At 39.1% G+C, this 27471-nt stretch overlaps 1 protein-coding gene and 1 long non-coding RNA gene across 5 annotated transcripts in view; both read right to left on the minus strand.

Annotated features, from left to right (window-relative positions):
- Positions 1 to 27471, minus strand: part of LOC125738035 (plasma membrane calcium-transporting ATPase 1-like) — a 43427-nt gene that overhangs the window by 15275 nt on the left and 681 nt on the right. For all 4 annotated transcript variants that reach the window (XM_049006517.1, XM_049006516.1, XM_049006518.1 and 1 more), the window contains exons 2-15: positions 19776 to 19973; positions 19171 to 19428; positions 18746 to 18871; positions 17956 to 18147; positions 17635 to 17673; positions 16920 to 17075; positions 16612 to 16826; positions 14174 to 14416; positions 13726 to 13967; positions 13317 to 13554; positions 6388 to 6567; positions 6218 to 6305; positions 5914 to 6020; positions 5471 to 5662 (exon numbers count right to left, since the gene is read on the minus strand). In XM_049006517.1, the coding sequence (XP_048862474.1) occupies positions 5471 to 5662; positions 5914 to 6020; positions 6218 to 6305; positions 6388 to 6567; positions 13317 to 13554; positions 13726 to 13967; positions 14174 to 14416; positions 16612 to 16826; positions 16920 to 17075; positions 17635 to 17673; positions 17956 to 18147; positions 18746 to 18871; positions 19171 to 19428; positions 19776 to 19973 (2474 nt within the window). The remainder of the gene's footprint in view (positions 1 to 5470; positions 5663 to 5913; positions 6021 to 6217; positions 6306 to 6387; positions 6568 to 13316; positions 13555 to 13725; positions 13968 to 14173; positions 14417 to 16611; positions 16827 to 16919; positions 17076 to 17634; positions 17674 to 17955; positions 18148 to 18745; positions 18872 to 19170; positions 19429 to 19775; positions 19974 to 27471) is intronic.
- Positions 8528 to 13309, minus strand: LOC125738064 (uncharacterized). The gene is made up of 3 exons (XR_007396686.1): positions 11209 to 13309; positions 10922 to 11002; positions 8528 to 10814 (listed from the first exon to the last, which is right to left on the minus strand). It is a non-coding gene; the product is annotated as an uncharacterized LOC125738064 (long non-coding RNA).

Below are 27471 nucleotides of genomic sequence, written 5' to 3' on the forward strand. Positions count from 1 at the left end.
CTTCCTGTTAGATTCAAGACTGAAATCAAAGTTCTCCTACTTACATATAAGGCGCTCAATGGTCTAGCATCTGCCTACCTGACAAAAGTGATTTATGTTTCCAAGCTGCATTATACAGTCAGATCACAAAACACAGGTTTCCTTGTCATCCCACATATAAATAAAGTAACATCTGGTGGTAAAATCTTCTGCTACAGGGCACCTTTATTGTGGAACAGTTTGGCAGCTCTTGATTGACATGCCAAAAGACCTGTTAATTCAGTTCAGCTTACCCACAACAGAACATATAACACACTATAACTATACTTGCTGGTGCTGCTATACATGCCCTTTTGGTCTACTGTGCATGTTTATCAATGTGTCTATGCATGTTCTGACCACCCATGTTCTCTGCCTTCCTTCTCACATGTTCAGATGCCTGATGGGCTGGTTCAGTCCCATGGAAGTGTGACATCATGGATGCAGTCTTCAATCTGCTACTCTACACAGGCTGGCGTGGACAATTCATTGTTAGGACAGAGATAGAAGATAGAAGTAGTGGAGCAAAAATTGAGCAGATGAAACTATTATATCTTAATTACATTAAATGCATTAATGAATACCTTTTTGCATCTTCATAAAAATTTGGTTGATAATTAACATACTTCTGCCAGGGATTATTAGCAGAGTGACGTTACATTGTTTTTTAATCTGAGGAAAATTAAATATCGATCTGCTGACCAGACTTAATAATGAATTATAAAGATGTCACGGGCTGTATAAATAAAATATAAATAAAATGTGATTATGTCATGCCCGGCTCGTCCGATCCTCGTGTGTGCCACGCCCCCTGATCATCCACGTGTGCTTCCCTGATCATGCCCAGCTGTTTCTTGTTGTTTTCAGCTTGTCTTTTGTATTTAGTCTGCGTCTGAGTCCGTCTTCCCCAGACTTGTCATTAATGTTAGTAATGTTCGTTGGTTACCGTCTGCCCTGTCCGTCCATTCCCGTAATAAATCCCGAATTCCCTGCCTGCCTGCTCGCCTCGTCCTTGCCCACTTCCTGCTCGCCCGTCCAACACGCTTCCTGACAGATTAGGCCCATTTTTATTGTGTGGGGTCCAAAAATAACAAAATGACTTGTTCATCCTGCTTTGTTTTGGGGTGGTGGTGTTTCGTATGAAATTATGTGCAAAGATTAATCTATGATCTTTTTGCGTCTCCCAAGAAAGGTCACAGTTGTTGTGTGGTGGCAAAGCCACACATGAAAGTGTCCAGGAGCTACAAAAGCCAAGAACAGGATTTATGTTCCTGAACTTCGGTGGGAAAGCAACTTTTGACTGGGAAGTCATAGGGAGGTGTGAAAATTGTGGAGGGCACTTTTGGGCCCCCTTGAGCCAGTGGTATCAGGAGAGGGCAGGACTGGCCTGTGAGAATCAAATCTGTTGAGAAAAAGATTCAGCTTTTTAGCCCTATCAGTGCTCCCTTTCACCACAATGTTACCAGCCTGCTTGTAGCCAGGGATGGTCCTCATTCCATTCAATACTTCCTCCAAGCTGTTTCTGTAGCTTATGCTCCAGCTTCTCCCTCTAGCGATTTTTCCCCTGGTAAAGTTGAATCTTCAGTTCTGCCTGCACCCACTTGATCTCCTCCTTGTCTCCAGACCTGAAGGACCTCTTCTTTTTGTTAAGAAGGTCCTCCAGGTCCGGTCTGTTAATGGGAAAACAGTACACTGACTTTATGGGGACTGCATAGTCCACACAGAAGCAGATGTAGGCCGCTGAGTCCCTCAAAGTCCTCCCTGTATGACTCAGAGAGCATGTCACAGTCTGTCTCCTGTAAGCCGTCCTGCAGAGGCTCCTCAGCCTCCTTCCTTTACTTCCTTACAATCCTAGTAGTGACTGGTATCTGTCAAACTGCTGGTTTGTAGATTGGTGTAAGATGAAACATGGTGAGATTGAAGCTACCCAGGGGTGACATCGCAATGGACTTGTTTGCCTCCTAATTGTTAGCATATAACAAGTCCAGAATCCTCTTTCCCCTAGTGGTGCAGTTCACAACCTGATAACAGTTGGTGAGGGTGTCGGAGAATGAAACACAGTTTTAATCTCCAGCAATGATAATAAAAGCAGTAGAGTCCAGGGTTTTGGCCTCAGCCAGGTTTCCGAGAAGCACATGAGGCTGTTTGGTACTCTCCTAGCTCCTGGTCAACACAGAGAGCTCATCCGTCTTGCTTGTCAGTAAGCTTATGTTGATAGAAGGCAGGTAAGGTTTGTATCTTTTGCGTTTGTTCTGGAGCCAAGCTTTGGCTTTGTTCCCCTGACTTCCCCAGCACTGCTGGCTTTTCTGGGACAGGGGACACAGGCCTAGCGGATCCTGTCATGTAAGTGAATGGCAGTCCCACATGTTTACAAGTTAGCCTGGACTTTGCTCTGCTGTCCCTGATTGAAATATGTATACCAATGGCTATAAAAAGCAGGAAAACATTCCTGTTCCATGCCATGGTAGTTGTAAACTTATTTAAAAGGTTACAAAGAAAAACACAAACTTATAATACATAAAAACCAAGAAAACAAACACACGGGAGCTACTGTGGAAGACAGCCACTCGTAGCAGCACCAGAAGTAGCTTGGCTCTTTATATCACTCAAGAAAGTAAAAATGAATAAATATACCAATCAGATCACTCATTTTGGGGTCGCATGGTGGTGCAGTATTTAGTACTGTTGCCTCCCACCTCTAGGACCAGCATTCAAGTCTCCTCCAGGGTTCTGCATGTGGAGTTTGTATGGACAATAAGGCAAGTGGTTACAGGAAATGGATGGATCATCCTATTTGGAAATGAGGAGGGAATGAACATGACTACATAACCTGGAACAATTATTCATCAGTAAACCTGACTGTAAAATTCTGCAGACATGCCATAAGTACTAAAGAGAAGAAACCGTACATGAGGAGAGATTCCTATTAACTGCTATTCTGAAAGTAAGGTATAACTAGAAATGATGCTGGCTGATCAAAAGTAATCCTAATCAAGAACAAAAAAGTTGCTATATTAGGATTTTATCAATGGAAATAAATATATTTATGATAATGGTAGATTAGTTAAAATGAGCATGCATAAAAATGGCAAAAAGCTGACAATCTAGGACTACACAATACTGGAAAAAATTCACATTGCGATATTCGAAATTTTTGCAGTTAATATTGTGGTATTTATGAAACTAAAAATGAGATCAAATTTACCCAACAGAGCTACAGTATAGCCAAACAGAATTTGTTATTGTCAACCAATAAAGTCAAATAGTTTTTGATTGTAGACACACAAGCTCCAGTTAGCTGACAACATACATAAGCTTTATATAAACAAATTATATGAACTTTACATAATGGAATAAATAGCAGAAAAAGTATATACATTTTATTTTACAATATTCTGAAAATGATCCCATGGCCCACAGTTTGAGAATCACTGACCTGTACAACGTTCTTGTGAACTTTGACAAAGAGACTTTCTGATATCTCTGTTCACAGGTTGGCACCTGCACCTCCCTTTCCACCCTCCACTAGTACTGCAGTTTCCGCCCTCTGCTGCAGCCTATTGCTGCTGTTTCAGTTTGGGACCATTTGTCTCAGGTCTATCAGTTGTACATTTTCAGATATATTTTAATCCATGTTTTTGTGCAGTGGTAACAAGATTCATCAAAGATCCAATAGAGTAAATAGGGTAATAAGATCAAACAGATTTTGTCTAACATCATCTGCACTCACCTTTCGATTTGCTGACACTAATAATCATCGCTTAATTTTTTGGGTGGTTTCTCTCCAAATTTGAAAAAATTATGATCATTACCTTTACAATGTGCCTGCAAAGTTAGAAAAAGATTTGTAGACCAAGTGTCTTCTACAGCTGCCATTTCCTTCCTTTGCAGCCACATAGTGCTGCTGGAGTAATTTATTTCAAAACTAAATCTGATGTAAATAAGGGCTGGGCATCTTTCACACAGCTTATGAGCTTGGCGGGAAACTCCATTTTGTATGCCTGCGCCTCATCCATCAATTTCCTCCTAACGGAACACCTTGGGTGGCATTATACGTTATGCCTCAGCTTGAGAGACACAAGGTGTGGCATGTGAGCGTGTGAACTGGTTGAAATGCGTGTCTCACGGTCAGTACATGAGATTCGAGAGTCCTGATTTTAATTATACGACCTGCGACATGTTTTTAATTCATAAATAAATCTGGCCAGCAGATTGCTCTTTAATTTTCAACAAAATAAAAAATGCTGTAACGTTATCCCGCTAATAAGCGCCGGCACGTTTCACCGCCAGCACTGGCTGGAGAAGCAGGCAAAATCTTATTTAGGTGGAAAAATAATTCCATCTACTTTTTTTCTGTGTTTCCGCGTAACTTTCATGTTAGTGTCAGTGCTTGTGGTTAAGCAATCAGCAAGTTAATGACTGCAAGTACCTCCAAGGAACTGAATTGGACCGAGTACCAACGATTTCGCTCACACACGTATGTATACGCATACACTCTAATTCTAGCTCTCTCTGGGTGTTTAACATGATATACAATTATGTAGTGTATGGGGGGCATACAGTATTTTCAAGTCGCACTTGTGCGCCTAAAAAAAAAAAAAAAAACACAAACACGAGAACCAGTTCACAATGTCTCTGGGCATACGTTGTTTTCTCTGGCCTGTATGACATGTTTGTGAAACATTATGTTATACAGCCAATCACCAGTGACCTTAGACTTTACTATGCTGCATGCTTGTTAGCTAACAGACGGTGAGATTTACTGTTTGAGTATCAGAATTTGTTAGCGAAAGAAAATACATTTTTTGATACTCGATAGGATTGGATAATCCTGGATAATTTTGGTCAGTACCTCAAACTACTAAAGTTTTGTACCCAGCCCTAGGTGCAAATCTTCATCTATATAATGTTTATGTAAAGTAGTAATAAGATACATGAAATACTTTTTGATTTGTCAAATTGGCAATGTGTCTGTAGTCATCCTTCCTTTTGCTGCCACTAAGTGGGATTAATGAAATTTTGGGGATTCCAGTTAGTCAACAATAGAATGTTTCTGCAAAATTTGAAAAAGATCTTTCAAGCAGTTTTGGAGTTATCATGCTAATGGTATCATATGTCTGATCATGCCATCGCAAAATTTAATCAATTCCAGTTTGTCAGATGTGTTTGCAAAGTTTGAAAACAATGTCAAATACTTTTTGAGATTTTGCACCGATGAGAAAGTATTTCCTATGGCAGAGGACCAGTGCCAAAACCATATATATTCCCTCTCCGGGGAATATAATAATCTCAAATTATCCGTAATTGAGCTAGAGTAGACTTACTGCAGAATAATGTCATGAAACCCCAAGAGCCCAGTCCAAAAAATGTATCAGTGAACATGAAGCTCACTCTTTAGAAAAGGCTTAAACATTTTAGGTTGAGAAACTGAAATAATTAAGCGACACCATACCTGAGTGATGCAGGCTCCAGTGAAGGCTACAACCACGGCCACAACATTGACTGTCAGCTGGAACTGCAGGAACTTGGAAATGCAGTCATACACGTTCCTCCCCCACATGACTGCTTTCACAATGCTGGTGAAGTTATCGTCCGTCAAGATGATGTCTGAGGCCTCTTTTGCTACGTCAGTGCCAGCAATGCCCTGAAACAGGTTTTCTTGAGCTGTGCCTTCCCAACAAGTGACCTTTTTTATCTGACTCACAAAGTCCAAACTAAAGGGCATGTTGAGTTGAGCTTCAGAATGTGGACTAAACGCTGAATACATCAAACTTTCCACTAACTCATTTATGGAAAACCTTCAAAGGTTTCAGCCAGAGACATAAAGCTTGTCAATCTTCATTGTAAACAGAAGTTTGTTGTTTTTCTAACATTATATGAAAAAGTATAACCTACCATGGCAAACCCCACATCAGCCTTCTTCAAGGCAGGGCCATCATTAGTTCCATCTCCTGTCACTGCAACCACCTGCCGCTGCTGCGTTACAGTGCTGTCAATTATTCCTGTCAGTAAAACAAACATCTGCTATGACATTTTATGGCTAAAACTTCCAAAGCTGCAAACCAAACTACCCAGCTGCAGATATTTTTGTGTATAATTTTTGAATCTGTGCCGAAAACTCAAACACTTCTCCTCCTTCCAAATACGGTTGCACTGGAAGAAAATTCTTAAACTAAAAGTTGAAGCAAGGTAACAGTACCTTTTACTAGAGTGTGTTTGTCAGTTGGGGACGATCTGGCTAGCACCCGAAGCTTTGGCCAGACCTTATCAATGAGCTCCTGTTCAATCTGAAACGATAATTCACTTTATTTACTTGCCCTGGGAAAGAATGAGAAGTCTCATTTATGTATGAGTGAAAAAAAAACCCACCTCGCCCTTTTCATTGTGTATAAGCTTGTTGAACTCCTTTCCCTCCAGACACAGGAAGTTGTCCCCAGGCTGAATGATACCACACTTAGTGGCTATGGCTATGGCTGTGTTGATATTGTCCCCTGTCACCATTCGCACTGTGATTCCAGCACGCTGACATTTCCTGATGGCATCTGGGACCTACATTTGAACAAAGGACACTGTAAAAGTACACTGTGACCAAAGTTACAGTGGCACACTTTATAAAAGAACAGAGTGATTAACCAAATAAGCTTTACACTTTCCTTTCTGTGAGTGCACCAGCTCAATGCTTTACATAGTTACCAGTAACACTTATGTTACTCAAAAACTAGAAAATGTTCTGTTAGAATGACAACCCATTCCCCAGACACCCCCCCCCCCCCCTCCCGATCTATTCCCTGAACCTCCTACATCCCCAACCACTACAGTATGCAGAATTAATGGATGGATTAACTGGAAATATCAATAAATGTGTTTTCCCAAATGCTCCATCCTAACTGTGACACTTAACTCTGATACAGCACCTATTCCTTTATTATGCATTCCACATGCCAATATACACAATATTTCCCCACCAACTATATTTCTTTGTCTATTTGTTAATGTCCATGTCTTAAAATGTCATTCATATTACAGTATATTGTCAAATAAGTTGATGGTGTTGCTGTGAGTTGTTATAACAAGGTTATACAGACAAATAAGTTTCTTTTGCTCAATATTGTATCTACAGAATCCAAAATATTTCTATATAACGGAAGACAAATATCCTTTGATGACCAGTTCTTGGTTACTTTCCACATTTTTATTAAATTTCTCACAAATGCACCACACTGTGAGATGAAAATGATTATGAATAGCTCAGAGCTCATACAAATCCAGTGGCAGCAAACTTTATTATTTATTTTACTAGATAAACTTGGAAAGGAAAAATCATTAAAATTGCAAAGATTGTTAATCTGCTTTAGTATAACTTATTCTCTGTCAAAAAACTGTTAAAAAAATAGTAATTTAAATGTATATACTTATACAAGCTGTGAACACATGATTAACTAAGTGATTGCAGCTCGAGGCAAACCATATCCGTAATTATTTGGAACTAGTTTATAATACTTAATGTCATCGTAACCGGTTGGATGACGAGGTGTAGAAATTATGTATGGTCTATGGAAACTCGTAACACATGCCAACGTTACTTTATTATATGGAAATGCCGAACCTAAAGCCTGCCTCAGCATCCCAATAACGTGTGTCCCTGCATTCTGTAACTGTATCTGTTTTATATTGACGGGGAAACAGGCAAGGGGGCAATAACATCATAACATAGATAAACCATACTTTATCAGTCAATAGAGCTCGCTGTCAGACACAACATGACTCCGCCCCCAAACTGTCAAAACCTCCCCCCGGCAGAACGCGAGCGCAGAAATTTCCCTCGAGCGCAGAGAACGGGAGAAGGAAATGCGCTTTGCGCGTGAGCGCAACCATGATAATGGGAGAAGAAAAATACATTAAAGAAGGTGATATTATGATGAACGCGCACGCAGCTTTTCGTCCTGTGCTCGCGAGTGGCATATTTTCGCGTGTGAGTTTTGATTTTAATGTGACGCCATACTTAACACGGTTGACTATCGTGGTCCTTGTAGGACCCATCCGGGGAATACAATTAAGCGCTGTAAAAATAAGTTGCTTAGACTTGAACAGTGCTCTGATTGGACTGGTATTGAAACTTCAGTTGAACTGAACAGAACCCAAGTATATAACAAATTTTCAGAAATGATTCCATATACTGTAATTCAGGGATGGGCAACCAATAGCCCCCCGACTGCATCTGCCCTCCACCATTAATTTTTCTGGCTTGCTTGCTGTGCACAAATATTACATGTAAGAATAAATGAACTAAAAAATTACTTTGAAATTATTACTTTCCCACTATGCTGCCTGACCATAAGAAAGAGCTCATTTTATCTAGTTAATATTTTAATATTTGTTTAATGGTTTAACTTGACTGTGATGTACAGATTATTAATTTCCAACAAAAATACAGTACAATCTAAATTTCAATGCTTTTCATTTTTAAGATCTAAAAATCGAAAACCTAATCCTGACAATGAAAACGCACATGAAATATCTTAATATTTTAAAGCATAAGTATTCAGTAAAATAAAACATTTTTTTATAACGAAATAAACCAAACAACAATTAGCTTCCACCTGAAACACTAACTGAATGTTTTCACGTCAGGACCTAAACTTTTATATTGTTTACAATCAGGGGGTGTTCTTTGTACATGGATTAACGAGTTATCAAAATTTAATTCTTGACTACTTGACTAGATTCCGGATTTCTCAGTCCTTCGAAAGTCATCCAAATGCACCACACCGTCTGTGAGATGAAAATGATTACGATTGGCTCAGAGAGCACAAGCTCATTGCTCTAATTCTAAGGGAATTACGTGAATGACGAAAAGTTAGTCTTATTATTCCGATAAATGTATTACTGACATTTCAAGAAGAAAATTTCTTCATATGTATAGCAGAAAAATAAAAGCAAATATAAAAATGAAACATGCAAGATTCTGAAATTGAATAAAAAATTTGGAGTGAGATTACATCGGGGCAAAACGTGTGCCTCATGGTCAATGCGAGACTTCAGATACCTGCCTACCACATTCATCGGATCTTGCTCCTTCTTACACCATTTCTGCACTCCAGCTGAGTGTGCTTCCATTTAAAATACGCAATGTGCTACTGTGGTCAAGCTATCTGCACTTTGCCGATACGCGGTTAAATCATCTACGTTTAAAATTTGTGGTGAAGGCATAGATGTAACATTATGGCATCAACTCGCGCTTAGGAAAATAACAGACTCTAAGTGATTGATCATGAGAAAAGGATGCATACTCATATGTATGAAGTACAGGATGTACGTAGATACAATTCATTCCTTACTTTCTCATAACTTGTAAACCATCTGAAAGGTCCACGGCTATTTCCAGACAAAATATGTTTTTTACTGTACCATTTTAAAGAAAATTCAATTTGAAATCCGTTGTGTTATGAGCCAAGTTTGACAGGTAATTTCTCAGAATTTTCCCTTAAAGTATAAATAAGTGTAAACTAGAGCTGGGCGGTATAACCAAAAATTTATATCACAGTATTTTTCAGTTATATCGTTTTCACGCTATACAACGTTATTATTATTATTATTTTTTTTAAAGTATGACTGGGCGTTTACCACATTTTATATGATTTTACAGGACACACTTTTGTTTTACATTTTTGTATTGCTCCTACATTAACTGTGGTATTTTATTTTTAGCCATTGCGCCTATCCGCTACCTTAATCATAAAACAGCTAATGTGTTTGTTGGCAAACAGCCTATAAATTTCCTTTTCTTAGAAGGAAAATGCATTGCCTGGTTTTTATTGCAAAGGCTTTAATGGGCAAATTACCTCAGTACATTTGCTGACATTTCTCACTAATACATACAACATACATCAGTTAAAATTCTCCTTCAGCCTCCCACCACACGCACAGAACTGAGGAAATCTGCCTTTTGTTCTTATGTATCTCATGAATGGAATATATTACAAAATATATTGAATTTAGACTTGCCTTCTCTGAATGTTTTCAAAAAGTCTGAGCTTAAAGAATAGTGTCATTGTTTCATATAAAAAATTTTTATTCTAGGTATTTTTGGAGAGTTTGAGTATTTGTATATGTTTTAGTTTATGTTTATATTAATCATCTCTGTGTGTATGTATATGAAACTTTTGTCTTATTTTTCTTATTTGTTGCCATCTTCGTCCTGGAAGAAGAGATACTGTATCTCAATGGAACCTTCCTGGTAAAATAAAGGATAAATAAAATAAACGGCTAATGTTAAGGTGTGCGCCGGCCAAGTTAACATTTTTGATGCGTTTAATAGTTCAGTGGTGCTGGAATGTGAGCTTTACTGACCTTGCAAAATTTCTTATAAAGACCGGTGTTCTGACAAAATATCCCACTTTATCAAAACATCCTACCGTAGCATAAATTTATAGTCATGTCTATCAATCTGTGCTACCTTATCAGAATATACTACCATGCGTGGTTTATGCCTCCACGGTACATATCTATACGTAGGATGTTCTGATGGTTAAATTACACTATCATAACATGCTTCCTGCTTATATTTATATAGGTAGGACGTTCTGATGACCAAATTACGCCATCAAAATATGCTTCCAGCACACATTCATTTAATGATAACACAGAATACAAGAAGAAATGGGGGGAAAAGATAGCTGTATTTATGAGATCTTGTTACATGCTTTCCTCACATTTTTTGCATTTTAATTTAGATGGCTCATTTTGCATATTTAAATTGTGCCTTGTGCCCATCTGTGGCAAGAATTACACTGCACCTGGAAGGGAAAAATAAATAGCTCATATTCTTTTTGTACATACCATTACATAACATTTCAAACATGATCAGCAAGTAATGGTTATATGACTTATGGTGTTTTTTTACCATTTCAATCATGCTGCGGTCAGCTTCGGCATCTAACATAGAACAAACAATGCAGTGGTCCTCAGCATTCCCTAAAATAAACTGATGGCCATTTGCTGTTATTCAAACATTATTCCTTGAATAATTAAAAAATAATGATAGTGTTTAGGAAGATACACCATGGCAAATTACTCTCCTGAATTTTTTATTTAGACTTATTTAGAAAGGTCTTTTCACAAAGTGTTTGAAAAGTACTATTTAAATTGCAATTACACACTATAATGCGATAAGGACATTACTGAACTTACCTCGATGTTCAAGTAGGGTGCAAGCTATCTGTATTCACTCCAGCGCACCTGCTTCCGTAGTGGTGAGCACAAACCATGTTATCACTCAGTTAGCAAGTATGTAGTGCAATATTACTTTCTTCGAGATAAAAAATGAATGTGGTGTCCACTAACTGCACGAGGAATAAAATTAGCTGACAAGGTTTACACATGTATGCCAGTTTACAAAAGTTTAGAAGTAGTAAATGAAGACTTGAAACATGACTTCAATTGAGACTCCAAATTAGATTATTTTTGCACGAAAAACTAACCTTTTTTCCGCACACACGAGATCAGGATAGGATAAAATATTAGGCGTGTACTCTTAGCATGAAAACATGGCCGTTTTGAGTTGTGCGCATGTGCAGTAACAATGGGTAGGACAGCTTGATAGGTAGGATATTTTGTCAGAACACCTGTTTGTCGGTCTTTAAGATGCTTCACCAGGTTTGATGTGCTACTTGACTTTGTCGCCACAACTTTGTAGCATTGTTTGCATAGAGGCTTATCGACATCCTTAGCCTTTCCACGCTCGTCTGCAAAATACTTCCAAATGGCACTTTTGCGTTTTTTCTTTACAGCATATGCCATGCTCAGCCAACTTGGTATGTGTGTATTAACCAGCGCAAATGCGTTCAGCGGCTATTGAGAGGAAGGGAGGGGCTGCATGAGTGTGGGCGTGCGTGCATGCACGTGCGCCTGCGCTTTAGTGGTACTGTGTGAAGTGTGGTGAATGAGGGGAAGACCGCACTGCTGGTGTCAATGATGGTGAAAATGAGTATCTAATCAGATATTAATTTTTAATATCGATTAGTATTTGAGAGTCGTTTTTTTGACAACCAAATTTCAACTTCAGCGTCAGCTATATCTTCCGTTTCTGATCTTTCGCGGTACATTTTTAGAGGTGCAGCAGTGAAAAAGGATCCCCAGTTTCCAGCTACGCCACTTTCCGAACATTGTGCAGGCTATTTAAACCGGTATTGCGCTATACTGTATGAAAAATACTGTTGAAAAATCATAACAATAATAAAAACGTTTTTCCGTATGAACCGGTATACCGCCCAGCGTAGTGTAAACCTTCTGAAAGGTAAGGCCCAAGGATATTTTTAGGCAAAATTTGGCCAAAATTTACTGTACCATTTTTAAGAAAATGCACTTTGAAATCTATGGTAATATATGTGTCTGCATATATTAGCCAATTTTGACAGGTCTTTCTCAGAATTTTCCCATAAGATATAAATAAGTCATACTTTTTGAAAGTGGAGGTTCTTGGCTATTTCCAAAAGAAAACTGGTCAAATTTTACCTTACCATTTTCACAAAATAGCACTTTGGCTTTGAGGTCTTATCAATTCCTTGCCCAGTTTTTTAAGACAGTTACCTTGGGAGCTTTCATTTGTCCCAATATGGATTCAGTGCCATCCAAATGAAAAATGTATCATAAGGGGAGACGTCCGAGATATTGAACAATAGTACAAGTAACCAACATTGTTTTTTTCCATTTGCTACAACTGGGCAAGGATTTGATAAAACCTCAAATCCAGAGAAAAGAATGTTTGTACAATTGGCCACTCTAGGCCTGAGCTTGGGTCTCTTTATTTGTCCACACATACATTAACTTTTTTCTAACTTTTTTTTTTAACTTTGTGTATCGTTGTTTTCTGAGTTTGTAACTTTTTTCAAGATGGCCTTTTCATTGTGTTTCAGAGGCAGGCTATTTGCATAACCAATCTACAATGAACTCATTTGCAAGTTCTACGTATCCTAAGGTACTGAAGTACCAAAAAAGTATCACAGCTTTGGTACTTTAGGCCCTGGAACTTTTGCTACTGGAACTTGATCGGAAGTCACTGAAAAAAGAAAAGTACTGTACTTAAAGTATGGTACCTGACGCAGTGGAAAAGCCATTTAGCCTGTCAGCTACCTGTAAATGTGTTGTGGAGATATGTAATTTAAAAAATAAAAGCAGATAAATACAGTACACTCTATTACTGTCAATAACAAGAGAACACTTATCACGTATATATTCTGAATAAATATTTAGTAATATTTCAGTATATAACAACAGAAAAGAAAGATGATGGTACCAACCTCTGGCCTAACTGGGTCCTCAATGCCTACCACACACAAGCAAGTTAGGCATCTAAGGACATCTGCCTCATTGTCCCAGTCAGGCTCTTTCTCAGTCAGGGGAAAGTCCCTGTAGGCCAGGCAGATGGTCCTCAAGCCCTCTGATGCCATAGGCTCAATTACCATCTTCACTAGGTCATTGCGAGCCCTCAGTCGGAACTCTCTGCACTCACCATTTGACAACAAGATTTTATTGCATCTGTAACAAAACCACAATTCATTAAAAGTTCTGTACAAGAAAAAAACATATAAAAGTATATGGACTTTCCTCATCAAGGAAAAGGTTCAGAACTCAGGAAAATATCATCTTCAGTCAATTTTGCGCTATATAATAAGTACTTTGCACTAAAAATGTAGAAATTCCACATACTTCTTCAGGAGGATCTCAGAGGCTCCTTTGCTGAACATTCGGAAACTTCCATCGGCGTTCTTTAAAACAGTGCTCATTGACTTTCTAATGGAGTTGAAGGTATATACTTTATAGAGCTTCTCCTCAGGGATCTCGTAACGGATTGCCTCATAGTCCTTCTGCAGAGCTAGGGCGAAGCCCAGCAAGGCACACTCAGTCTTGTTCCCCACTTGCTGTGGCAGTCCTCCCTCTTTGTCTGGACACTGTAGCCACAAAGACTCACCTTAGTCTAGTCAGCTCTCTTCCTGTCTACCCAGTTGACCTCTCAACACTAATGAATCTTCTCTTTAACAATGACTGCCTTTAGCCTTGTCAGGCATAAATTACAAAATCACTAACAGTACAGTAAATACAACTCAATAATCGCATATACTGAAACACAAACACAAGATCTAAAAAAAAAACTCACCAGAATTTTGGTAGTATATGCACAGTTGACCGCAATGCCCTGAATGAGAAGGTCCATGATGTTCCTTGGGATGTGTTTAGGTTTAGGGACGCGCCTATAATAAGTGTCTGCAATGTAAACCTGAACTACAGTCATCCTGTTCAAGGTCAAAGTTCCCGTTTTGTCAGAGCAAATAGCTGTTGCATTGCCCATGGTTTCACAGGCATCAAGGTGTCTCACCAGGTTGTTATCCTTCATCATTTTCTAGAAAAAGAAGAAAAAAGCATTACAACTCCACAGTTGGTGTATTATTTATATATGTATCTATTTATTTAGTCTGGGCCATTAATAACCTTGTACATGTGTCGTAGTGAGGTGAATGCAGATGTTGTAGCTGCTAAGGAACCAGACTCATAAACACACTGGGCAATTCATATCTTAGGATAAGAATTAGATATACTTTATCTGAAAAAGCCAACTGAAAATGTCAAATACTGAAAGAAACACAACACCCAAAATATAGTACCTAAAAGTGCATGGTAGAGATGCATGATATATTGGTTAACATGTGGGTATCAGCCTAGGTGCATCAGAAATCATGCCATCAGCACTGGTCTGAAGTGTCCATCTTGGTTGATATTGCAGGTCGACATTTAAGATACACTTAAGCACTTAAACAACTTAACTTTAACGGTTATTGGAAACCTCAAAATCCCTGGCACAAGGTACCTATAAAAGCCTTACATTTTTATTTGCTATTTATCACGTGTTTTAAGTAAGTAAGGTTGTAGGCAATAAGGGATGTCATAACATACAGTACTGTGCAAAAGTCTTAGGCAAAGAAAATTATGTTTAAATGATCTCCATGTTGGTGTAAAACTGTGCTATTTTGCCGGTCAAAGTGTTTCAGAGATTTATGTTAAAATATCTGGTTTATATATTATACTTTTTAAATAATATTTCTTTATTATTTTTCATATACAGTGATACCTTGAACCATGAACAGTCCTGTTCACTAACAAATTGGGTTACGAACCAGATGTTCAAAAAGATTTTGTACCGGTTCACGGTTTCAGGCTGCAAACACACAAACATCCCCCAGAAGTGCCCCAAAGAACCACCCGAAACACAAAGAAGTGTACATTATGCTCAAGAACGGTTGTGAAATGTATAAAAAACTTGTTGTAGATGTATGTCTTTACTATATCTCTTCAGAGGTCGAATATCTGAAAAAAGAAAAAAATAGAGAGAGAGAACGTTCTGTTACTGTATAGCGGTACCTTTCAGTGATTGATAAACATGTTTGTGATGATTTTTAACAGTCACATATCTATACATAAAATTACAATACTTCATTAATAACATAAATTATTAAGTAACTCCTATTTAAGTGTTATATTCTCCATTCACACATAGCAGCAACTGCGTATTGTTTGTTTATAGTACAAACAACGAATTTCATCGCCATACAACGTGTCGCGTCACGAAATATACATAAAAATTTTAGGCATATAAAAATAATGTACAGTATAAAAAAAAAATAATCACATTTTCGAAATTACTGTATTGTTTTTGACTGTTATTCAGTCTTTTAATGTTAATTGTTTAGTTTTTTGGGGGGGATGTTTTGTGGCATTTCCGTGTTTTGGCGTCTTTCGAGCGACCAGCCCCCGCCAACAACAGTATGCTCAGTTGTACAGTTTTATTTAATTTAGCATTATTTGTGTATAATTAAGGTTATTTTAATTTAAGCCAATATTCTTGGTCACAGAAAAACATAAAAAGGTTCTGAGGTTTGAATGAATTATTTGTATTTACATTTTAAATGGGAAAAACTGATTCAGGCCGCAAACTTTTCGGATCACGAACTGAGTCCTCGAACAAATTACGTTTTTGAGAGCCGAGGTACCACTGTATATATATAATGTATGGTAGTAGCTATTATGATCTATACACATAGTCACTTTGACAGCTTCTTCAAGGTATTGACCATTGCACAGCATCCATAGATCTATCTAATAAATGGGGTAGTGGTGAAATTTAATAAATGCGTGGAATGGTTGAGGTGCCCCTGAAGAGAGGTCTGGGAACTGAAGCAGTGTGCATCTAGCTATACAACTAGATATCAGTCACTGTTTTGAAAACAGAAGAGATTCTTACTAGTTTTTGCAGTGTTACTCTTAATTTTTACAAGTTCTAAAGCTAAATTAGTGCTTTGAGCAAAAGTGCACTTACTACCCGGATAAATAGTTTTAAACATTTCTTTTCACTGCCTAAGACTATTGCACTGTACGGTATATAACACACAAATAACATAAACTGGATATGTAATGCAAAGAATGTCTCTATAAAGCTTTCCTGAGTCTTTAGAACAAATACGAATGTTTGTTTTACAGCATACGGTACCGACTAAACAGGGGGCAAAGAAACAGACAGATGCAGTGAGAGATGGCCCCTACTTTGACAGAGTAGGCCAGAGAGATGGTGACGGCCAATGGAAGGCCTTCAGGCACAGCTACAACCAACACAGTGACGCCAATGATGAAGAACTTGACGAAGAACTGGATGTAGATGGGAGTGCAATCCTTGACCCAGGATCGGCCTTGGACCCAAAAAGTGTCAACCACAAAGAGGACCACCAGGATAATGACTGTCATGGCAGACATGACCAAGCCTGGAAACACACACATACACACACACAAAATTAGCCACATCCATGCAAGTATCAAAACATATAGCCCCTTTAGTGTATCTCTGTTAGTCTCACCTGCTTTGCCAATTTCAACTGCCAATACAGTGAGCTTCCCTTGAAGAACAGACTTCTCTTTTTTTGACATACTAACTTTCTTTTTGACCTCACCATCACTTCCTTCTTTGGCATTGAGGGGCTGCATTTCTATCTTTACACCATCCAGAGCTTCATCTGTGGTGGGAGACAAAAAGCATCAATCCAACAGGGCCACAATCCTTACTGAGAAATAGGCCCAGACTGCCCACATGTACCAGCTTCATACAATTTCAGACTGTTTTTCAAGTTTTGCATTCATTGCACAAAAGTAGAATGTAACTAGCATGCATGACTCAAAAAGCATGATTTTTTATTTTATTGAAGACATTATCTTAAAAATTATGCCCACGGATGCAGACCTGAACTTTTAAAAAATCAGACATGAAAAATGTTAGGGTTCTGCTTCAGGCCTTTAAAGACCTTTAATCTCATGGTCACTAATTACCAGAATAGGATTTAAGAGTACCTTGCCACTCAGCGGGTCTGACAGGGAAAAGTGGTCAGAATGAAGATTTGTGATTCCAAAATTTAAACAAGCATGAACAAATGCATGTTCAAAAAGGTGAGTATAAAAGTAGGGAAGGCACAGGATAGGAAGTATAAAACGAGCATGAAAGAGTGAGGGTAGAATGAGCATTGTTCTATACCTGTCAATACAATTTCTAGAAATGATAAAGTGGTACCTGTCACTCACCTTTTTTGTGGTTTTCAGCAGATTCATCCAGTTCTTTGTCTGAGAGGGAAAACAGCATAAAGATGTGAAGGTATCAGATAAAATCCCACTTTATCTACAGTCCAGACTTCCCACAGATAAATCTATATATCACGAATGCTGTCATCTATGGTCCACACTGATGGTCATATTCATACTTTCAGTCAAAATTTAGGGCCATGGTCATGATCAGCATATAAATTAGCTCCCCTATACCCATTTTAAATATAGAGTTCACCGACAACCCTGATCACGATTAGAACCATTAGAAGATGGTTGGATGAGTCTACAGTTGGGACATACTTTCTTTCTCCTTCTTTTTCCCATTTTCTTTCCTTTTCTCCTCTTTTTTCTTCCTCTTTTGCTCCTTCTTCGCTCTTTTGTTATTATACTCATCCTCTCCAGTACCCAGCAAAGTGAAGATAATTCCTGTCTGGGAGTTTATGCCAACAGCAGTGATCACCATCTTGCCAGAGCCCTCCATGACATGGGTACCTGGAGTGACAAATGTTAAGTGACCAATGTTTCTCATGCTCTGAATACTTTATGGAGAAACAGTTGAGAGGGAACACAAAGATTTTGCAAGGGGATGCAAAAACAACTCGCAGGGAATGCAAATGTTTTGCAAGTGAACGCAAAAACAGTTCACAGGGAATGCAAGTGTCTTGCAAGGAAATGCAAAATCAATTGTGAGGGAACACAGCGGTTTTGTGAGGGAACGAAAAGCTGTTTTAAAAGCATAGATTTTCCAACCCCGTCCCCTTCAGGGCTCCATAACATTGGAACAGCTGAAGGACAAGAAAAAATGTAAAGATTACAGCATCTAAAACAGCAGAATGGTCTGTTACTTAATTGGGGAAGGGGAATAATGCAGGCTAAAAACACATTAAGGTGTTCAATAACCATAATGGATGTCATCCATCCATTCATTTTCCCAGAACTACTGGTCCAGTGCAGGGTTGTCATGAGCCTAAAGTTTGCTCTATGCAGGGCATAATCCTGGGGACACCTCAAATAGGATGCCAGTCCATCACAGGGCACATTATCAACACTGGTCACTAGGTGCATGGTCACTAGGTACATGGTTTTATACCTGCCAACAGCATGGGGTCCTTATGCAGTGCTTTTTTTACAAGGTTAGACTCCCCTGTGAGGGCGCTCTCATCGAGTTTAAGATCATTGCCTTGAACAAGGATGCCATCTGTGGGTAAGAGGTCACCTGCCACAGACACACAGATTACAAAAAGTCATAAATAACAAATTAACTATAAAAATCACAGAATAGGTAATTCTATGCCTTTTATGAAAAAGTACAGTTATATCAAAGGTAGAACAATGCACCATGCCGTTATATTGCAGTGACATATGAATAAAATTACCAAAGCTCATACCTCATATACAGCATATCTACAACTAAACAAACTGTTTCACCACATCTGTGTCATTGTTAACAAGATCATCTACAATATAATGCATTGCCTCAAAAATACCACATGGCCTCCAAAGAAAGCATTTTACCATATTTGATTTGTGCAATGTCCCCAACAACCAACTCTGCTACAGGTATCTGGATAACTTGACCCCTTCGTACGACAGAAAACTTCTGCTCCTGTACGATGCGGTTTTGAAGGCCCCGGAACTGCTTCTCCTTGCTCCAGTCATTAAAGGCTGTCACCAGTACCACACAGATGACGGATAGCAGGATGGCCACTCCCTCAATCCAGCCTGCTTCTGCCTTGTCCTCTTCATCCACACTTCCAGCCGCCTTGCTACAGTCTTTGACAGGCAAAAACATAGTTTACATGCCTGCATGTGTTCACTAGTATGCATCTGGTCTAAAAAGCATGCACTGTAAAGCAGATATGAAAGATACAAGACAAAATTCTCTCCTCACTTTGCTCTAATATTTCATAAAATCCTTCTCCTATTATTTATGGCTTCTCTCCATTTAGCTCTCCATATCACTTAGACTTACAAATTTTTAGTTTTGGACTTAAATCACCATACGAATATCAGCAAGTACCCGATTTCCAAAACAAATCATCAGGCTAAAACACTGACATTTCATATACAGCTTCACGAGAGAGACTCCACCAGACAGTGATGAGCATGAACGTGCTTACAGTCTTTCTCTGCATCTGGAGGTCTATAAAAAGAAAGGCCTAAGGAAATGATGGCTGCCACTTCCAGAATAATGAGAGTCACATCTTGCAATGCTTCCCACACTAACTGAAGAAAGGATTTTGACTGTTTTTGTGGTATATGGTTTTGTCCAAATTCTGCTTTCCTCTTCTCAGTTTCTGCAGGGTAGCCAGTCAACCCTGGAAAAGATGATGCAACAACACTAAATTAAGTCAAAACTAAATGCTTTTATTGATTGTTGAATCAGACATTCAGTTAATCTGAAGCCTAAATTCATACTGCCTACCATAGTACTAACATACTATGAATAGCCACCAAGTCTACCAACAACAGTTTCTTGTCTTTGCTAGTCATTACTTCATTACTAGTCAATTTACTGCAGTGTTTTTCAGCCCATTCCTCGGGATCCCCAGAAAGTCCACATTTTGTTATCCCAAATATGGACTTGGGATCCCAGAGGATTGGGTTGAGAAACACTGCATGACTGGATCTCCGGTAACTCATTTCACATAAATACACAAAATTCATTTGTTAATATAATTACAATAGCATGACTTTGACATACATGGCTTAGAACAATGTACTGGCATTTGATTGGTATTCTAGAAAAAGAAATGGTATCCAGGTACAAAACATACACAAGCACAAAAACATCTTACCATTGTTAATTAGAAAATTGTCTGTTGGTAAGACTATAAGCCAAAAGTTAGAAATTGTCCATTGTTTATAATACTTCATTGGTTTACTACTGTTTACCTGGCACTATGTGTGAGAAAGTCATTCAACACCCTTCTGACCATTCAAATTTGAGAATTCAACATCACTATGGAACCTTCATTATTGTGTACTGAAAGCTATACAGTTAAGTTTTCAGAAAGTTCTGTCCTATGCAGGGGCATTGGAGGGATGCCTTGATAGATTCATGGGGTCCTGTACTTTTAATCAACCATGGGAGATTGGCACAATTTTACCTTGAGTAACCAGTATTGAAAGTGTCAACCCTAGTGGGGGCTCAAGGTCCCAAGGTAACGTTTTGTCAGAGGATCCAGAATTCACAGCTACTCCTTGGGTCACCAATCCATCATTATAGTAGCTGCAATAAGGAACTTCCCTGTTCTCATTAAAATATCTATTGTTACATTTATATAATTTGATTTTAAAATGTTGAATGACAACATTGCTACATGATTAAAGGACTATGAAATCATGTCATGGGGTTGTTTGGGATATATTACAAAACATATATCATACTGGAGCAATTCAGTTTAGATACCTTACTAAGTAGAGAAGGGCTATAAAAGGCTATTCCAGCGACCTTTATATCCTGTTTTATAGAGAGTTGGGAATTAAGGTGTGATTCCTAGAGTTCCCTATAGTGTTACAAGGAAGTCACCACAGTTTACCTTCTAGTCATTGAACAAACTGTAGCACTGATTAGGCAGGAAAGTTTGCATTTTCTTTAACCAGCTTCTAAATAAAGACACAAAAATCACTTTTCTACATATGATATATGATGTACAGATGCATGTCGTGTCCAAAATCCGACACATGTATCTTTGTATTTATATTTAGTGCAAAACCTGAAGATGCCAAAATTAAAAAAAGCAGACAGGTGCAGAGACAAATTTGAGGAGAACAGGAACATATTTATGTATTATGCACATAAACCTTATGTCTGGGTACTTAGGTTCAGCATCCATTCGCACTCACAATACCACATGCACATCCCATGTTTAAGATTCCAGCTACTGCCTAAGAGTAGAATTGATGTTGATGCATTTTATCCCAAAACAACCTTATTACAGAAAGTAAAACAGGAGACAACTGATAGATAGATACATTTAAAATAATGTAAATACAAATAATTCGTTCAAACCTCAGAAACACTGATTTTTTTCAATTTTTTATGTTTTTCTGTGACCAAGAATATTGGCTTAAATTAAAATAACCTTAATTATACACAAATAATGCTAAATTAAATAAAACAGTACAACTGAGCATACTCTTGTTGGCGGGGGCTGGTTGCTCGAAAGACACCAAAACACGGAAATGCCACAAAACATCCCCCCCAACAAACTAAACAATTAACATTAAAAGACTGAATAACAGTCAAAAACAATACAGTAATTTCGAAAATGTGATTATTTTTTTTTTATACTGTACATTATTTTTATATGCCTAAAATTTTTATGTATATTTCGTGACGCGACGCGTTGTATGGCGATGAAATTCGTTGTTTGTACTATAAACAAACAATACGCAGTTGCCGCTATTGTGTGAATGGAGAATATAACACTTAAATAGGAGTTACTTGAAAATTTTTGGGGCACAGATTTAAATTGGGGAAATTTATCAATTTTATCAATAACAGGATCCTAGCTCTGGGACCAGGGTTCAAGACTCCACCATAGCTCCATGTGTGTGGAGTTTGCATGTTCTCCCCATGTCATTGTGGGGTTTCCTCCAGTTACTCTGGTTTCCATGCACAGTCCAAAAACATGCGGAGGTTCATTGGAGTTGCCAGTGGATGCCTGTGGATGTGGGATCACAGCACATTCCCCAATGACCGGCTCTCAGGAAACATGCAGAGCTATTAACTGTACACATACTGTACAAGTACATCAGTTTGTGCTCACAGATGCAAAAAGGGGAAAATCCATGTAATGGACAACAGTCTACTTTCCAGTCCCCAGCATTTCATTTGGTAAGGGTATAAAGGGTATCACCTAATTAAGTAATGCTGTTATGTAATTCACAATAATAAGTAAGACTCTCGAGGCACTTTATGACAATCGGGGTAAGGGCAATAGGCCGGAAGGCCTGAATGACTATCGGCCGATTGCTCTTACCCCGATTGTCGTGAAGTGCCTCGAGAGTCTGGTTATGGCCCACATTAAGAGCTCCATCAATATCACTGTGGACCTACATCAGTACGCCTATTGCAGAAACAGATCCACTGAGGACGCCATCTCTTCAGTGGTTCACACGGCTCTCACCCATTTAGAGAGCAAGGACTCGTATGTCCGCCTTCTGTTTGTGGACTTCACATCTGCATTTATCACAATATTCCCACAGACACTGGTGAGAAAACTCAAGATGCTTGGTCTGAGCTAGCCCATCTGCAACTGGGTCCTGGACTTCTTGACTAACAGACCACAGCATGTTATAATCCAGAACCTTTCCTTCTCCACCATTACCCTCAGTACCGGCTCCCCCCAGAGCTGTGTGCTGAGCCCCTTCCTATTCACCTTACTGATATACGACTGTTCGGCTAAACATCACAGCTGTCAGGTCGTAAAGTTTGCGGATGACATGGTAGCGGTGGGATGCATAAGGAATGATGATGAATCCACATCCAGACAGTCGGTGGAGCATTTGGAGGACTGGTGCAGGAAAAATAATCTCTGCATCAACGTAAAGAAAACTAAGGAAGTAATCGTCGATTTCAGGAAGCGCAGACACCCCTCCCACATGTCGGAGGAGCACCTATGGAGGTGGTCTCCAGCTTCAAGTACCTGGGTGTACTTCTCACCAGGGACATCACTTGGACTATAAATACATCGTAATTTATTAGGAAAGCCCATAAACGCCTCTATTTCCTCAGGAAGCTGAGGCAGGCTGGGGGGACATTCATGAACTCTTTCTACGGGTGTGCGGTGGAGAGCATTCTCTCTTTCTGAATCACAGTATGGCATGTTGGCTGCACGGCTGAAAAAAAAGAAAGGACTGCAGAAGGTGGTGTAGGCAGCTCAGAGGGTGGTGGGGAGCAGCTTACCCACCACCACTGACATTTGCACCACCAGATGCAAGAGAAGGGCTTCCTGCATTATAAGGGACTCCACCCACCCAGCACACAAATTGTTTGTTCCTCTCTCCTCAGGCAGGAGGCTGAGGAGCATTAGGAGTAGGATCACCAGACTGTGTAACAGCTTCTTGCCAGATGCTGTAAGACTGCTGAACTCTGCCCCCAGCCCCCGCACAGATTCCCCCCCATCTCCACCACACAAAATGACTAATAGACTATACCCCCCCACCACCACCAGCAGACCATAGTAACATATAACATATAACAAGTGCAATACACTCATATGTGCAATGTTCCCCATAACATAGTATTTAAATTATTATTACCATCAACCGAAGTGATATTTAACACATGCAATAAGCCCATATGTGCAATACTCATTATAACACAGTAACTAAGTTATTACTACTATATAGTAAATTACCAGTCTCAAGTTCAAGTCCCTCCCATGGTTACATGTGTGTGGAGTTTGCATGTTCTCCCCATATCATTGTGGGGTTTCCTCCGGGTACTCCGGTTTCCCCCCACAGTCCAAAGACATGCTGAAGCTAATCGGACTTGCTAAATTGCCTGTAGGAGTGCATGTGTGAGTAAATGGTGTGTGAGAGTGCCCTGCGATGGGCTGGCCCCCCATTCTGGGTTGTTCCCTGCCTCGTGCCCATTGCTTCCGGGACCCAGTAAGGTAAGCAGTTTGGAAAATGGATGGATGGACCTTTATATTTAATTTTTATCTTTATAAGTGTGTGTGACTAGCTCTGTGGCTTATCCAATGTACTTAATTTCGCTCCACGGCATTTGAGAACGTGTGGAATGACAATAAAGTTTCTTGAATCTTGAAATAAATCCTACCAAACAGCCCGGCTCTCAAGCACAGATGAAGACTGTAACAGTTTCAAATAAGGCCAAAATTTAGGCAATATTATTTATAAATCTTAGGCAAACAGACAGTGAGACACTATGATATCTGTTACCTAAATGAATGGCCGAAATACTTATAGATTTTTCAGTCAGCAAAACTCCAAAATGTACTATGTTAAGAACATAACATTACTTAAGAAAATAACAAGAATCTACAGCAATCAACAAACAAAACAGTGCAGTGCTAAAACAGTACAGAGTACAGATAGTGTCTTATTATTCCAGTCTATTCCCATAGCAGTCTAGTCAGAGTACTAGTTAAATGTTACCTTAGGAAAGCAAGCCAGTGCAGTGGAATCACTATATGTGACGAAATAAATTTTCCCAACATTAACAGATAACAGTCCTGCATTACAAAAGAAACCAGCTTCTGCAACAGTGCAAAGTTACGTGGTTAGCAAGGGCCCCCAGTTAAATTAATCTGCACTTGGTGGTCAAGTAAACTAGGGACTCTAAATGACCAAGTATGTGAATGTGTGCCCTAAGATAAACTGGCATCCTGTCTACAGTGTCCCCTGCCTTCCTCATGGCCTGAGCTTCCTGGCAGACACTCCACCTTCACCATGACCCTATAGATCTTAATACATATTTTTTTAACACTACAGTTTTTATACCACATTCATAATAAGTGCTGTAAAATACTAAGATCTAACTTGCCATAAAATGTGAGGATTCAATGCAGTGAATGCATTCTAGCATCCACACCCTCCTTTAACTGTCATTGTGGGTAATCAATACAGTCCAACATCCACCACTCACATTTAGTGACATTTTACTTTATGGGGTTTTCTTATTATCCTTGAGAGGGATTTTTTCCCCAAAGATTTGTCAACTTAACTTTGAATGTATAGACGTACACTGCAGAATTCAAAACTGCCATATATTAGATTATACCACAAGATTGCTGGAATCATGTGAAACACCTTTTGGTAGCAGGTGGGCAGAATGTGTCAGGCACAGCCTGGGTCTTCCCATGAGCACAGGAAATATTACTTAACATAGTAACATAGTGGTATAGGCCACTAAGTGAATCACTGGAACACTGCTGCATGTGCTCTGGGTCTTCAGGAGAAATATTTCACAACAAGCATTTTTAATTTGCCAAAACCACAAGACCATTACAAGTGCTTCATAAAAGAGGCCTGTGGTTTGTTCCACTCTACATCTTTTATCATGCAACAAAATATTGATAGAAACAGAGAGGAATAACAGACAAGTTCAAAACTTACTCACCATCACCAAAGATGATAATAGATCATAAAAGGCAATATTCTTTTACAAAGCACAAACTAGCTATATTATCACATTTCTGTATGAAAGTGCCATTTTTTAATACAATTCCAATATACAGACACTCTATAGGTTGCGATGGTTTGTGTTATGATATTTGAGCTTTACAATGGGTAAATGTTTTTCACTTTCAGAACATTATTTAATAAATTACATGAGATATTCAACATCACATGTGTGTGGAGTTTGCATGTTCTCCCCATGTCGTCGTGGGGTTTCCTCCGGGTACTCCGGTTTCCCCCCACAGTCCAAAAACATGCTGAGGCTAATTGGAGTTACTAAATTGCCCGTAGGTGTGCATGTGAGAGTGACTGGTGTGTGAGTGTGCCCTGCGATGGGCTGGCCCCCCATCCTGGGTTGTTCCCTGCCTCGTGCCCATTGCTTCCGGGATAGGCTCCGGACCCCCCGCGACCCAGTAGGATAAGCGGTTTGGAAAATGGATGGATGGATATTCAACATTTATTTTTTATGAATTAGGTTTTGTGTTAATGATTTTGCCCAACTGTAGGTTAATGTAAGTGTTCTAAGCATGTTTAAGGTAGGCTAATGGCTAGGCTGTGATGTTTGATAGATAGGTTAGGTGTGCTGTATTAAAATGCATTTTCGCCTTATGATATCTTTGCCTTACAATAGTTTTGTTGGTATGTGACCCCATCATAACCCGGGGAGAGGCTGTATACACATCCAAAACCAACCAAAAACAATTTATAATTAAACTTATAATACTTTTCTACAAATAAATTTGCTGAACATTATTATTGTTCTTAGCCAACCAATGGGACGATTAACAAAGGAATAAAAGTTTAACAGCTGACTAATCCATAAATTTTTTGTGTCATTTTGCATGATCTATGAACATACTCATTTGTGGGATCTCAAAAAAAAAAAATCATTGGTAATCAGCTGCTCCTGTGAGCCCATAGGTAAAACATCCATCCATCCATCCATTTTCCAAACCGCTTATCCTATTGGGTCGCGGGGGGTCCGGAGCCTATCCCGGAATCAATGGGCACGAGGCAGGGAACAACCCAGGATGGGGGGCCAGCCCATCGCAGGGCACACTCACACACCATTCACTCACACATGCACACCTACGGGCAATTCAGCAACTCCAATTAGCCTCAGCATGTTTTTGGACTGTGGGGGGAAACCAGAGTACCCGGAGGAAACCCCACAACGACACGGGGAGAACATGCAAACTCCGCACACATGTGACCCAGGCGGAGACTCGAACCCGGGTCCCAGAGGTGTGAGGCGACAGTGCTAACCACTGCACCACCATGCCGCCCCCGAGGTAAAACATATGGTACAAAAATAAAATTAACTACTCTTTGGTGATAATCAGCTTTTGACCAACAGAGATAACATAGAAGCTTTACTTCACAATGTAATGTCATTTACTGGGTATAAAGCAGGCAACACAGAGGTAACAAACACCTTAAGCAGCATTGTTTAAGATTTTCTATAAATACCTCTCCTCTCTGTCTAAGACAATACAACACATAACAAAGATATCCCATAATAAACACACTAATTTGCGGAATGGACCTGTATCTCCCAAAAAGTTGTACTTTTACAAATATTAGGCCCAAGTTATCACTGAAAGATTATCACCAATCTATAAAAGGATATATTAAAACCAAGCACTGTAACTCTTGTTGCAC

This window comes from Brienomyrus brachyistius, chromosome 3, assembly GCF_023856365.1.
Source record: "Brienomyrus brachyistius isolate T26 chromosome 3, BBRACH_0.4, whole genome shotgun sequence".
Lineage (NCBI taxonomy): Eukaryota > Metazoa > Chordata > Actinopteri > Osteoglossiformes > Mormyridae > Brienomyrus > Brienomyrus brachyistius.